At 37.7% G+C, this 14,866-nt stretch overlaps 2 protein-coding genes across 2 annotated transcripts; one reads left to right on the top strand and one right to left on the bottom strand.

Annotated features, from left to right (window-relative positions):
* The first annotated feature begins 1,396 nt into the window (after positions 1–1,396).
* Positions 1,397–4,637, top strand: LOC147492976 (uncharacterized). The gene is made up of 2 exons (XM_086567709.1): positions 1,397–3,868; positions 3,953–4,637. Exons 1-2 carry the CDS (start codon positions 3,352–3,354, stop codon positions 4,582–4,584), a joined length of 1,149 nt encoding a protein of 382 aa, XP_086423835.1. The 5' UTR covers positions 1,397–3,351; the 3' UTR covers positions 4,585–4,637.
* Positions 4,638–5,385: 748 nt separating this feature from the next.
* On the bottom strand, positions 5,386–5,871 carry LOC147492977 (uncharacterized). The gene has a single exon (XM_086567710.1). The coding sequence runs from the start codon at positions 5,869–5,871 to the stop codon at positions 5,386–5,388; it is 486 nt and encodes a 161-aa protein (XP_086423836.1).
* Positions 5,872–14,866: the final 8,995 nt, after the last annotated feature.

Genomic DNA, 14,866 nt, shown 5'->3' on the forward strand with positions numbered 1-14,866 from the left:
TACTTATGTTTGAGTTTCATCGCTTATTTGTAGGTAAAACTATCATTTTACCTTTTATCAATAGGTCGTCTAAGCGTTCTGGCTTGTTGCGCATTAGGAACCCTGCTAGGTCGGATTCTTCTTAGAGGGCGTTGGTGAATGCAGAAGTTGCAAAGCTGTTTTTGAGGCTTGACTCCATTGATAGGAGATCCTTCTTGAAACATCCTAGGAAAGCACGGATCGTCTCGCCATGTGCTTGCTTAAGTTGAATCAAGGAGTCCAGGTCGGATTGTTTCTTCCTGTTGTGGACGAACTCCACTGCAAACGACTCAGCCAGTTTGTCAAAGTTGTTGATTGAATCTGGGGTGAGCATGTAGAACCAGTCTAGTGCTCCATCCTTCAAGCTAGCTGGAAAGAGTTTGCGCTTCAGGTAATCATAGTCTGGAGTGCTGTAAAGTGCGAGGATCTGGCTAAAACAAGCTACGTGTTGTCCTAGACACAAGCTATCGTCGTACAGCGGGAACTTTGTAGATATGAACTCTGAGGGAGGGTGCTTGTCCCTGATTTCCATGGTGAATGGTGATGCCTTATATGACTGGGGCATCTTTTGAGCGATCTAGATTGCGCTGGCTTTGTTGGTGTTGGAAGTTGTTTGCTCGCGCATTGTTTGGTTTTCTTGTTGGAGGGCGATGAACGGATCTTGGAAAGTCTTCATTTGGTATGCTAAGGCTTGTAGCTGTGCTTCTATGGTGGTTTTTATGACCAGCTTCGTGGGCTTGAGAAAGTAGTTTATGTGTTTTCTCAAGAAAACGAATCGGCAGACGGCGCCAATGTAGAGGTTTAGTATTTCTGGACCTACGACCTGAGGTTGGGATTGATAGGAAGTGGCTGCACTCTTTCTTGGGACAAGAGTTGCCTACGTATCAAGTTTCTCAAGGTAAACTTGAATCAAGCCTTATGTAGTTCATCTCTCTCTACTTATAGATGTTTGAGCTGACCTTCCTTATTTGCTCCAGGCCGTTGTCAAGGATAGATCCACATTGCATGCTATCTTGATGATTCGCCATTACTCCTGATGTTGCAAAGTAAATGTCTCCTTGATTGGTGCATTGACTGAACTCCAAGATTGCTCTAGAAGATTTGCTTCCATATATGGCCATAACTGAGATTTGGGATGACCTGAGTTTGGGTCGTTATGACGTGTTGGTCAAATGGTACGAGCTGGTGGAGATACAATTTGGTGTGGACACGTGTGCTGTAGTGACATGAGCGCAGAACGGAGGGTACTTACAGCTCGCAAGGCAAATACGTGGTGAACGTGCTTAAGTCAAGTCAAGTCGGATATCTACTATCTACTATCACCTCTCTCTATATTAAAGTAGAGTACATCTAACGTGGATAGTCCTCTCCTAGGTGCCACTCTTTTAGGAGAGAGTGAAGCCCCCATATGGATGTCTGTTACACTTTCACGTACCCTCTCTCAACTTCTCAAGTCTCAAACCCATCGTAATTTTATTAAAATACTCCAACTTCTCATCTGATATGTTCTTCATAAAACACTGGGAACTCCCATGACCATCTGTCAGTCTGCCTTCCACCATATCATCACAATTCGAAGAAAAAAGGTAGCTCAAAAACTTTTAGAAGCTTATATGTTTTCACAGATAGGCTCCTAATTGACGCCAGAGGGTAGGCCAATTACGTTGAACGGATGGAGAAGTGTGTTGAGACCATGAAGGAAGATGGCTCTGAACCCGATATCCCAACCCAAGGCCTGTTTGTTAGACACTATGTCACTGGGGGATTCACTCAGAAAGCAGAGGCAGTATTGTGGTAGATGGAAGGTGCAACCTCAAAAAGAATCGTTGGGCATGCCGAATTTTACTCCCTTTCTATGAGATCGGTACAATTTGGAAGATTTGTGATCCAAATCCTCGTGTGGAGGTTTGTTTTGGCTGCTATTGGTCATTCGACACAAACATGGAAAAAACTCTCCTCAAGGAACTACAACATGCTATTGAAGGTTTATGCAAACCATAAGATGCCGACTAAATGAAGTTGAGTCTGTATTCATCTATGTATAATCTTTTTCTACTGGCTGAGTTTTCTGGTGTCAATCTTTCTGAGTTTTCTATTGGCTATTATTTACAATATTTTTCTGGTGTCAATCTTTATTCTCCGAAACAAAGATAACGGTAACATGCGTGTGAGGAACAATATGCTTCCCCATTGAAATCGACCATCATGTGCTATATGGTTATTAATTCAAAATGATGTGTTAATAATATTACAATATGGTTAAAAATAAGGGGCACCAAGGGGTTTACACGCTTAGTGTGGCACTGTGGTAATGGTATTGATACACAAAATGAAATTAAATATAGAGGAGATTTATGCGTTTTGCATTAGATTTGAGTTTTAGAGAAAGAAAAGATTGGTTTAGCTAGATAAATAATGATGATTTACTTCTATTGACATAACCAAATTTGTGAATTTCAAATAGGCGAATGGCGTCGTAGGCGGGCAGAGTTTGTGGAGATAAAGTGTGAATCGGTTGGAAAAGGTGTTACGATGATAAGTTTATGCTATGAAGGTGAGTGATTACGTACTAACTATAGTCCCTTTGGACTACTAATGTTCATAGTGAGAGCATAATCACTTTCATTGATTCGTTGAATTTGCAATGGACTTAATACCAGATTCGCAAATGGTAGAGTGCCGCCGCCGCCGCCCCCCCCCCCCCCGATAAATTCCCTTTTGTTACCTGCTTTTTAAATTTATCTTCTATGTGTGGCGTAGATATTTGATATGCATGGCAACATCTTCAGATTATGTTTTACCATCTATGTAAGCATATATTTCATTGAATTAATGTTGAATTAATGTGAGGTAATGGGGATATTGAACTATGACTGACGGACACTCAATTGACTGAGTCTGAAGCTTTGATTTTTGTAGAATTTAAGTATTTTTTTAAGCCATTTTGTTTATAACTCATGTTAGAGCATTATCAACGCGTTGTTATTTTTTATTTTCAATGTGACAGTTGACAATTTTTATAGCAATTTCCGTCACCAACGCATTGTCAAATGATCGTTTCTATTTTAAGAATTGTCAAAAGTGGAGCCAAATTGGTTAAGAAAATAGAAATGGTTCGCACGGTAAAACTAGACCCGTCCAAGATTACGCACGGGAAAACTAGACCCGTCCGAGAGTAGAAATGTGTGCACGGTTCTACTTTAGCCGTCTAGCATTTTTTTTGTTTTTTTTTAATAAAAAATTAAAACGGTTCGATTTTGTACCGTTGGAATTAATGGCTATATTAACGACTATATTTAGTTCCGTTGGACTGGGCCTATATACATTCCATATATGCTTAACTCATTTTTCACTAATTCACTTCATCTTCTTCTTTCTTCTTTTATTCTTCACCAAAATCACAAAATGTCTTCACAAAGATCTAGAGGTAGAGGAAATAGAGGTGGTAGAAATAGTGAAAACCAAAACCAAGAAAACAGCCAACATACCTATGTTCAAGGTCATTCAAAAAATTTCACAACTGTTGAAGATGAAATTTTATGTCATAGTTGGATTTTTATTTCAGAAGATGCAGTTGTTGGAACGGGCCAAAATAGGCATGTTTTTTTTGAGAAAATTGCTGATGAAATGAACAAGCGTATGAGCCAGCTTGGTCATGCAGGGCAACCACGAACTGGTGGATCGGTTCAAGCGCGTTTTCACATCATCCAACATGCGGTAAGTTTATTTCAAGGTTATTATGATCAACAATTGAGAATGAATGCTAGTGGTACTAATGCGGATGATACAATGCCACGAGCTCGTACTATATTTTTAACTGTTCAAAAGGAACATTTTAAATTTGAGCATTGTTATTAGATTTTAATTTTAAGTCCAAAATGGAATCATTTATATCAAGCTAGAAGTGATAGTAGTTCAAAAAAATAGAGAACCACTTCTAGTAGTGATGTTAGTGGTGGCATCAGTGGTGGATCAACCGCTAACAATATTGGAATAGCCAATATTTCGTTAGATGAAGAAAGTCAACCATCGAGAAAAGTGCCCGGATCAGAAAAACGGCCAAAGGGAAGAAAGTTTAAGAAAAGAGATGCTGATGAAGTTGCACACCAAATGGCACAAACTCTGGAGGAGGTCAGAGACAATCAACTTACAACTGCAAAATATCTGCAAGAACAAACAGAGCTAAAACGACAAATGTTCCTCTCAATGAAAAAGGAAAAAGAAGACGAAATATTGAGGCTTGAAGCACAGAAAGAACAAGATATCATGATGCTTGATCTAAGCAAGTTTAGCGGTATTCAACTGACATTTTGGAAAGCTAAGCAAACAGCTATCTATCGTAAGTGGGTTGAACAAGAACAAAGTATTCCTGCTGCTCCTTCTATTCCTAATTATCCAACCCCTCCTAGTCCATACATTCCAACCCCTCCTAATCCATACATTCCAACCCCTCCTAGTGCAAACATTCCAACTCTCAACAATTTGGGTCTTTTTCTTCTTCTGGATCAACAAACAGTGCTAGTCAGTCTCGTGGTACGCAACCACGCTCTCCCAATCCATTTCTGAGGGATGAAAATGAAGAATATGAAGATGATGATTTTTAGTTATAACGTTTTTAATTCCAAGTATGTTGTAACGTTTTTAATTCCAAATATGTTGTAAGGTTTTTAATTTCAAGTATGTTGTAACGTTTTAAATTCCAATTATGTTGTAACGTTTTTAATTTCAAGTATGTTGTAACGTTTTTAATTTCAAGTATGTGCAAATCTTATTCAACAAATCACAATCTTATTTAAACAAAACAAACTTGATAAAATTACACTTAACAGAAAATACATAAAGCACCAAAACTTGATGAAAGTACAGTTAACAGAAAATTCAACTAAGACAAATCAAACTTAAACAAACATGATGGAAGTACAGTTAATAGAAAATACATAAAGCACACTTAAAAAACACAGTTAACAAACTTAAACAAACTTATTAGTTGTTCCTTTGGTTGTGGCGTGCACCATAACGTGCCCAATGATGTTCAACCAGATCATTCTTCAATTGTTGATTAGTAGCTCCACAACGAATACTTAATGTTAGGCTACCATGTTTTGCACAAACAGATGGTCATTACTCTGCATCTCAACTTCATGCCGCAACCGTTCATCTGAAGGTGGTTTCCACTTTGGAAGTTGTACATTATGTTCATTCTCAACAATCATGTTGTGAAGTATAATACATGTCTTCATTATAATGGGATAGAGCTCCTCTATCCCATCGACGAGCGTGCCCGCTAACAATTGCAAATCTAGCCTCAGAAAACACCAAATCCACGTTCCACATCTTTACGAGCTGCTTCTTTGCGCTTTTGCAAAATTAGTATCCATAGGAGTAGCGAGGAGATGGGATTGTTTGAATCGGTGTAGCCCATGGTCGATATATTCCATCGCCAAGGTAGTAGCCCATATTGTAAGGATTGTTATTAACTTGATAAACACAAGCCGGAGTCGTTCCTCCGACTAAATTATCAAATAAATGAGAATTATCTAACACATTAAGATCATTACACGATCCAGCCATTCCAAAGTATGCGTACCAAAACCATAGCTCCTGGTCTACAACTGCTTCCAAAATCACAGTCGCTTTTCTAGGATGGCCCAAATGAGTTCCATGCCACGCAGTTGGACAATTTTTCCATACCCAAAGGCATGATCCTAAACTACCCAACATACCTGGCCAACCGCGTTCTTCACTTACTGCAAGCAAACGTGTTACATCTTCTTCCGTTGGGCTTCTCAGGTATTGTTCTTCAAAACAGTTGACAACTGCATTGCAGAAATGATGAAGTGATTCTCGGGCCATACTCTCAAAGAAGTTTTATCCGGTGATCCATTGAATCATTTGGACAACCATAAGCAAGCATCGTATTAATTTGTCATTTTACCAAACCCAAAACCCCGTGCAAAACCAAGAGCATCACAAGAAGGCTTAAAATATGGATCAAAATTAGTGACAACTTCCAATATATTGTTAAAAAGTGGTCTTCTCATACTAAAACCTACTTAATTTTAAACTTACACCGCTTTATAAGTTGGTCTATCAGCAAAATAATCAGCCACCAACACGATCGCGGTTAGTGTATTCTCTACCATCAACATATCTACCCCATTTTGGTACAGATAAAGCGTTGAAAGCCGGAATCATTGACACCACTACAACTGCATCACTTTGCATTTGTTGAACAATTACGGTATTTTCATCATCATCGTCGAAAATTAGTTCACTTACTCTTTCGCACCAATTGCTATTATGACTACTAGAACCCATGACAAAATATAAAAAGTTTGATTGATGAGAGGAGATGAAGAAATGATGGATGCTTCAACTGTGATTCATCTGTGATATATAACGTAGAAAGTGGAAGGAAACAATGGGCGTGAAAATGGATTGGCACCATAAAAATGGGGGGAATTGATGGATGGGACAACTTGTGCCGTTTATAAAAGAATCATGTCTGCACGGGACAACTTTAGCCGTGCGAAATGGAAACAAGAATTTTTCTTATTTCGCGTTGGTACTTGATTCATTTTTGACTTTTTTGATTTCCTAAAAATGCTGATATGTCACAATTGCAAATAGCAATGCGTTGATGATGCTCTTAGGAATGAGTACTGCAAAATTTGGCCAAGGTGAGTTACTGTTCCGACCCCCATAAATGTGGCCCAATAAAAGCTCAATTCAATACAAGTCCATGTTGAGAGTACATACTCATAACTTATCTTCAATACAAGTTCACGCTCAGAGTCCATGCTCAGACTCAATTTATAGCCTACCTGCCTACACAACGCAAAGTCTATTCAATTAAACATGTGTCTTGAACATTTACGAGGAAGTTGTTTGACCGAATCAATCAACTTCCATAACTTCGTCCACATTCAAGATTCACTTCCATCCACTTCATATCATGTGATTGTTCTCCAGTAGTTCTCCAACTTTATCCCACGATTGGAATATTGGAGAACGAGTAAGTAACTTATCACCGATCCTACCTATAAAATCCAACCTTTGTCATTCTCCAGAACTATGCCATCGAGACTTGATCCCAAGCAATACATTTGGGTATGTAGGCAACTTCACACTGAAGTCCAGTCTCATCTTTCCCCAACAACCATCTCCTTCACCATCTCCAAAAACATTACGTCCGACCCTCAACTAGTGTGTTTTGGCAAATCTTGCTGAAACGTAGTTGGCGCCGTCTGTGCTCCTACCCTCAACCACAAAAATATTACGTCAATGGCTTCACGAAGAACAAACAACAGTGAAAATTCTCCTATTGCCACTCAAGTTCAACACTCAACTTCTACGAATGAGAATTCACTTTCCAAGTTCGATGGTTCTCAACCATCTGCGACTGAGAAGGTAGGTATTCATATTGCAGATCCAACAACTCAGGTCAATCGTCGCCTTCGACAATTGGAGAACAATAACAAAAATATGAAGAAACAGATGTCTTGACTTCTCGAAGATGATTCAGGATCAACGACCCCAACAACTAAAAATCCAAGAAGTGTTTGGGATCGTCTGAATTTCGATGCATCATTGTCAAAGACTCCAAGTACAAACTCCCGTACTAAGAGAAACCGTGATAGTCGCTTACAAAAGGCTTCACACAAACAACATGTGCAACGCCGAAAGCCAACACAAAAAAATTACGTCAATGGCTTCACGAAGAACAAACAACGGTGAAAATTCTCCTCTAGCTTGCCACTCAAGTTCAGCACTCAATTTCGGCGAATGAGAATTCATTTTCCAAGTCCGATGGTTCTCAACCATCTACGACTGAGAAGGTGGGTATCTGTGTCGTCAGTGCTCCTACCCTTTGCAAAAAGTTACGTTAATGGCATCATCAAACACTCAACCTAACGGAGAGGACCATCCTCCCGTTCAACTTTCAAATTCAAAAGCTAATGGATATTCCCACGTCTCCAAAAGCATCAATGGTTCCCAACAATCATCTAATGCAATTGAGAGAGTGGATATCCATGCGGATCCAACAACTTTGGTAGATCGTCATCTCTAGAGATTGGAAAATGGAAACAACCATCTCAGGAGACAGCTACGACGACTGCTTGAAGTTAATTTGGAACCAACAAAACCAACATGTAAGGAAAGATGTATTTGGGATCGTTTGGACACTATTGGATCCTCGTATAGCCAATCAAAGAATAAAAGCACTTGCTTACACACCAAGAGAAATCGTGCGAGTCGATTAAGGAAGGTTGCTCACAAACAAAACTACAATATGAGTGGGCAGTTCTGACGACCCTCAATTTCGAGTGTGATTGTGAGTGAGTCCAGAAACTCTTCTGCTAACTTTATAGCCAATCACTAAATGGAGTGGTAGACAACTCATCGAAGATATGAAGAAAAATAATGTTGGTGTAATTGATCATATTCGAAAGGCTATAAGATGTCGGCTCTCTCCTAGACGAAATTATTTAGACTCGTCGAAGATATGAAGAAAAATAATGTTGGTGTAGCCAATCATAGCCGAAAGGCTATAAGAGGTCGGCTCTTTCCTAGAAGAAATTATCTGGACTCATCGAAGATATGAAGAAAAATAATGTTGGTGTAGCCGATCATTGCTGAAAGGCTATAAGAGGCCGGCTCTCTCCTGGATGAAATTATCTAGACGTCCGAACCACTAGAGCTGGTAGGCATGACAGACCACAAATGGAGGGTCGACATGCAGTCTATTGTCAGGATGTCGATATCAGTTACCACGCTTTAGTAGTTCAACGTCTTTGGAAGGTCTCTCTGCAAGTAGTAGTTCCAACCTTTGAGTTCTCCGGTTGACTAAGGCATGCTCTAGATAATATGTCAATTGACGGTAGTAGCTCTGTATAAGGTGACTCACTTACATAGGACCATGAAAAGAGTGATTGGATTCTAACTTTCCATCTAATTTTGTATAAGGTGACTCACTTACATAGGACCATGAAAAGAGTGATTGGATTCTAACTTTCCATCTAATTTTGTATAAGGTGACTCACTTACATAGGACCATGAAAAGAGTGATTGGATTCCAACCCTCTGTCCATATTCTCTAGATGTTCACCCTATATATAAAAGAACCGATCTCCATAGTTGGCTCAGTCCTCTTCATTGCCAATTTGCAGTATCTAATTTTGCCTACCTTAACAACAACAACAAAAAAAAAATAAATAAATAAATAAAAAATAAATAAAAATAAATAAATGTCAATCTAAAATTGGTTTTCACTTTGGCTGATCCAAATGGTCGGCAAGAAATTTTTTGTCTTAATTGATTTTTCAATTTTGGCAGTCCAACAAATTTTACTTCAAAAAAGCTTATTCAACTTAATTGGTTGGTAAGCAAAAAGAATATTGATTAGATCTCATTTTTATTCTGATCCTCTTATATTGATCGAGTAGATCAGAATCTAATATTGAGCATATCAATCATTTTGAGTAGCTCGATGATATAGATGAAACTTGATTAACTATGAGAAATTGGCATGTAGCAAGAAGTGGTTGATTGACCTCATAATGGAACTCGCACAGTCGATAGTAGCCTAAACCTTAGGGCTCATCAACATATTGATATGTCCATATGATGATGTCGATAACTTTCTAATTATAGCCTCACTGAAGAATGGATCGACACATAACAAGGAGTGGTTGACTTTGTCATGGAACTCACACAGTTGATAGTAGCCCAAAACCTTAGGGCTCATCGACATGCTGATTCGTCCATATGATGATATCGATAACCTTCTATTTGTTACCTCATTGAAGAATGGATCGGAGGTAAAAGTGATTGACGTCGTCATGGAACTCGCACCGTCGATAGTAGCCCAAACCTTAAGGCTCATCGACATGTTGATCCGTCCATATGATGATGTCAATAGCCTTCTATTTATTGCATCACTGAAGAATGGATCGGTGTATAGCTAGAAGTGATTTGACCTCGTCATGGCATAGTGGTCGTTCAAGCTTATGGCTCATCAACATGTTGACCAGTCCAATATGATGATGTCGATATTCTTCTGTCTATAGCCTCACCGAATAATGGATCGGTATACAGCAAGAAGTGATTGATCTCGTCATGGAACTCGCACAGTTGATAACATGCCAAGCCTATGGCTCATTGACATGCTGATCAATCCAATATGATGATATCAATATTCTTCTGTTTATAGCCTAAATAAAGAGTGGATTAGCCATACAACAAGAAGTGCTTTACCAACTGCTCAAAGAATGATGATACTTACAATCCTTTTGCCTCAAAGTTATATTAATTCATTGCAAAAAATATTCCAATTTATAAGGAATGACGACATTCACTTTATTACAAAAGTGAGACAGAGTCTCACATAGTCAAAAGGAAAGACCATATATACATAGGTGTGTCTTACATGTCCTTTTACATTTATAATTAATTAGTTAATTATCCATACATGCATACATTTAAATTAGCATTCATATATAACATTTCATTTAAAGTATTTTAATCATTACACTATGGGGCGGCAACACCCCAAATTTCATTACATTATCATTACACTTTGGAGGCGGCGACACCCCAAATTTCATTACATTATCATTATATTATGGGGGCGGCGACACCCCAAATTTAATTACGTTATCAATACATTATGGGGGCGGGGACACCCCAAATTCTATTAGGTTATCATTACACTTTGGGGGCGGCGACACCCCAAATTTAATTATGTTATCAATACATTATGGGGGCAGTGACACCCCAAATTCCAATACGTTATCATTACACTTTGGGAGCAGCGACACCCCGAATTACATTACGTTATCATTATATTATGGGGGCAGTGACACCCCAAATTTAATTACGTTATCAATACATTATGGGGGCGGCGACACCTCAAATTCCATTACATTATCATTACACTTTGGGGGTGGCGATAACCCAAATTTAATTACGTTATCAATATATTATGGGTCGGCGACACCCCAAATTCCATTACATTATCGTTACACTATGAGGGCGGCGACACCTCTAATAGCTTACGTTATTAGTACACTATGAGGGTGGCAACACCTTAAATTTCTTATGTTATCAGTACACTATCTCAAATTTCAATACATTATTACAATATGAGGGCGGCGGCACCCCAAATTTCTTATGTTATCAGTACACTATGGGGGGCGGCGACGCCTCAAACTTCAATACATTATTATTACAATTTGGGTGCAGCGACACCCCATATTTCATAATATTATCATTGCTATGGGGTGGCATCACCCCAAGTTTTCGAACACTTTTTCCCGATCTTTAACAGGAGTCAGTCATCCTTATAGTCTGGTTAATCTTTTTCGACACATTTCACTGATACTTAGTAGGGCAGTCAAAACATATGACTAATTCTTAATAGGACAAATTTTCCTGTTAGCTCAAAAGTGGTCCTTTTTTTATCAAAAGAATTCTTTTGACGAGCCGATCAAAGTTTTTTTATTGCCATTCAGTTTTATATAAGCTACATTAAATTTTTCACTCTCCCTTTCTTATTCAATCAACAGATAAGCACGTCAAATTCATAAGCCTACCTTCTTTGTACTAAGTTGATAAGCCAACCCTCTTTGATGAGCTGTTCAAAGTTTTCTTACTGTCGTTTAGTTTCAATAAAACCGACCTATATGGTAACCAATCCATTTTTCAATACCAGGACTTGCCAAAATCTTTGAGTTGATATGAATTTAGTTTAGTTGACTAAGTTTTTCGAAGTAGTTCTATTTCTCCAGTACTTTTTACTCAAATTTGGCTGACCACTTTTATAGCTCGATTTTTACTGTCCTCCACTTTTTTCTAACTCTAATGTGCATGTCAATCAATCCAAAAGAAATTTATGATCAATGTTATTAGTACAATCCAAACCCGATCAATACTTTGTTTGAATCAAATACAAACAGCCGATCAAAAATTCATAATTCAGTTACTTATAGACATCCAATTTGCCGATCATACCACCTATATCTAATTGCCAATCGAACTACATTGATCAGTCAAGTTGCCTTACCCGACACCCAATTGGGAATTTATCAATCTCGATTGAAACTGATTCGAAATCGATCCTACAACCAGGATGTGTTTTGATCATAGAAACAAGATGTGTTTATTTAAATTGCTGACCAATACAACTATAATTTGCACGTCAATCAATCAAAAAAAACGGCCTCCACGAAACTTCGCTTTTACCTATCAGTTGTCGAACTGTCTCTCATTTTTCTTTTTGACTTATTGCATTTAACCGATCAATCCAATTTATTTGCCAATGCTCCAATTTAATTACTTATCAATAAAAAAAAAACCGACTGTTTCTATTGCTCAATCGATCTTTGATAAAACTGCCTCCTTTTTATATGCCGAAGCCTTGATAGCCTATTCCCAAACCTTTAATATTGGTCTCAAAGAATATTAACTGCCCCATTCTCAATTTCAACATGCCATTCCACTTTGTTTATATTGACTTAATTATCAACCAACCTACCTCAAATAACTTTGAGCCACTCCTATATGTTTGACAATCACTAACAACCAATCAGTTTTGAACTTGCCATTCAAATTGTTCTAAAAAAAAATTTTAAAAAAAAAAAAAAAAAAATCAATAAAATTAGTTCAATTAAACTATCAATTCTATTTGCCGATCAAGTTGCTGCGAAGTTTCAAATTTCCCGATCAATTCGAAGAACAGTTCCTCACCGAAATCGAAAAGACTTGCCGATTCAATTAATCAAACGATGCCTCGATCAATTTTAGAAACGATTCGCTATGGCTCGCAAACCCACCGAAGTTACCAAACCTTCTCCTATAAGATCATATACCGATCAATCTAAAATTGTCTTCCAATCAACATCTCTTCCCGATTGAAATGACTCAGAATGACAAGGCCTATCAAGTTATTGCCAACTAAATCAAAACCGATCAAAGCCATATCAAGTTGCCGAACACAGCCACCTATTTATTTTAAACCAACTTGATTAATTTTTGAAAACCCACATTTCTTTTTAATAACCGATCGATTTGGCATGTAAACCGATAAGTTTAAACTTGCAGATCCAATTCCTAAAACCAATTAACATGTCGATCAATTTGGTTTAAATTGAAATAATTTTTTTTGAGCTTGCCGCTCGCTGATGCCGATTAGTTTCCGAAACGATTCAAACCGATCGATACCAATCCTTTCACCAACAGCAATGGCGACCCCTGCATATCCACTACCTGTGGAGGCTGTAGCAGCAACGGTAGAACAGCTGATAAGAAGGCCGAACAACAACAGAGACAACGCGTTCTCTAGCCTGATCTATTTTAGGCCGTTTTGTTTGCCAACCTAATTTTGCCGCTCTAATTTGTTTGTCGATCCATAAGTAGACATTTATTTGCCAATCCTCTTGGTGAAGGCAAATCTATATATACTAAGCCCATTAACAAAAGCCCACTTCAATGCCTCATTTAATGTCAGTCCAAACCACTTATCTAAAATTTGATCTCACAAGTATAACCAATAAAATCAATTAAAATGCCAATGGCCTAAAATCCTCAATTCTTTGATGGCCTTTCACTTTTAGTCTAACAATTCTTCAACTGCCGACCATACATTAATTTTTTTTATTTCCCACAATTTTATTTACCAAGCTACCACTAGATTTTATCAACTAAACAAGCTCATAAACCCAACTTTGATTTTTGCCTAACACTATTTTTACATTACCGATCATTTTATTTAATACCTTGTATTGAACACTCAAATATAATTTCAATCACTTCTATTTTACTGATCAATTTAATAAAAAAACCTACCACATACAAAAAAACCAATATTTTCTTTGCCACACGGGTCTTGCCCATGTAAAAAAGAGGGAGATGTTCCAACCCCCACAAATGTGGCTCAATAAAAGCCCAATTCAATACAAGTCCATGCTCAGAGTCCATACTCAGAGTCTATCTTCAATACAAGTCCACGCTCAGAGCCCATACTCAGACTCAATTTATAGCCTACCTACCTACACAACGCAAAGTCTATTCAATTAAACATGTGTCTTGAACATTTGCGATGAAGTTTTTTGACCAAATCAATCAACTTCTACAACTTCGTCCACATTCAAGATTCACTTCCATCCACTTCATATTGTGTGATTGTTAGTTCTCCAACAGTTCTCCAACTTTATCCCACGATTGGAATATTAGAGAACGAGTAAGTAACTAATCACCGATTCTACCTATAAAATCCAACTTTCATCATTCTCCAAAACTACGCTATCGAGACTTGATCCCAAGCAATACATTTGGGTACGTAGGCAACTTCACACTAAAGTCTAGTCTCATCTTTCCCCAACAACCATCTCCTTCACCATCTCCAAAAACATTACTTCCGACTCTCACCTAGTGTGTTTTGGCAAATCTTGCTGAAACAGTTACTAATATATAAAACTTTGATATTTATTTTACGCTTCGACTTCACTGTTTATTGCCTTGGTTATCGATTCCATTATGAAGATAATTTGATCATCTATTGAAATTATATAATGTAATGGAGATTGTGAACTATGGCTAGTATAATCCTTTCACGTAAACTGATTGAGTCTGAGATTTGGTATTACGTGAAGTCATTTTGACATTTGCAATAATGCTTTTTGATCTTTCTTTGAACCTACTTACTTTTTTTTTTAAAAAAATTTTATAATAAATAATTAAATATGATTAGAATATACTTATTGGGGTAGTTTTAAGATTAAGTGGTTTGGTTGTTATAAGACAGACATATTTGGGAATTCAAATATTCAGGTTCTACTTAAAATGCACC

Source organism: Coptis chinensis, chromosome 6 (genome assembly GCF_015680905.1).
Source record: "Coptis chinensis isolate HL-2020 chromosome 6, ASM1568090v1, whole genome shotgun sequence".
NCBI classification, from domain to species: domain Eukaryota; kingdom Viridiplantae; phylum Streptophyta; class Magnoliopsida; order Ranunculales; family Ranunculaceae; genus Coptis; species Coptis chinensis.

Bases quoted from the DNA above. Each gene is read 5' to 3' on its own strand.
- LOC147492976 (XM_086567709.1), top strand. From the start codon at position 3,352: ATGCTTAACTCATTTTTCACTAATTCACTTCATCTTCTTCTTTCTTCT. The intron at 3,869-3,952 runs GTTATTAGATTT...AATAGAGAACCA, and splicing joins ACATTTTAAATTTGAGCATT to CTTCTAGTAGTGATGTTAGT.
- LOC147492977 (XM_086567710.1), bottom strand. From the start codon at position 5,871: ATGGCCCGAGAATCACTTCATCATTTCTGCAATGCAGTTGTCAACTGT.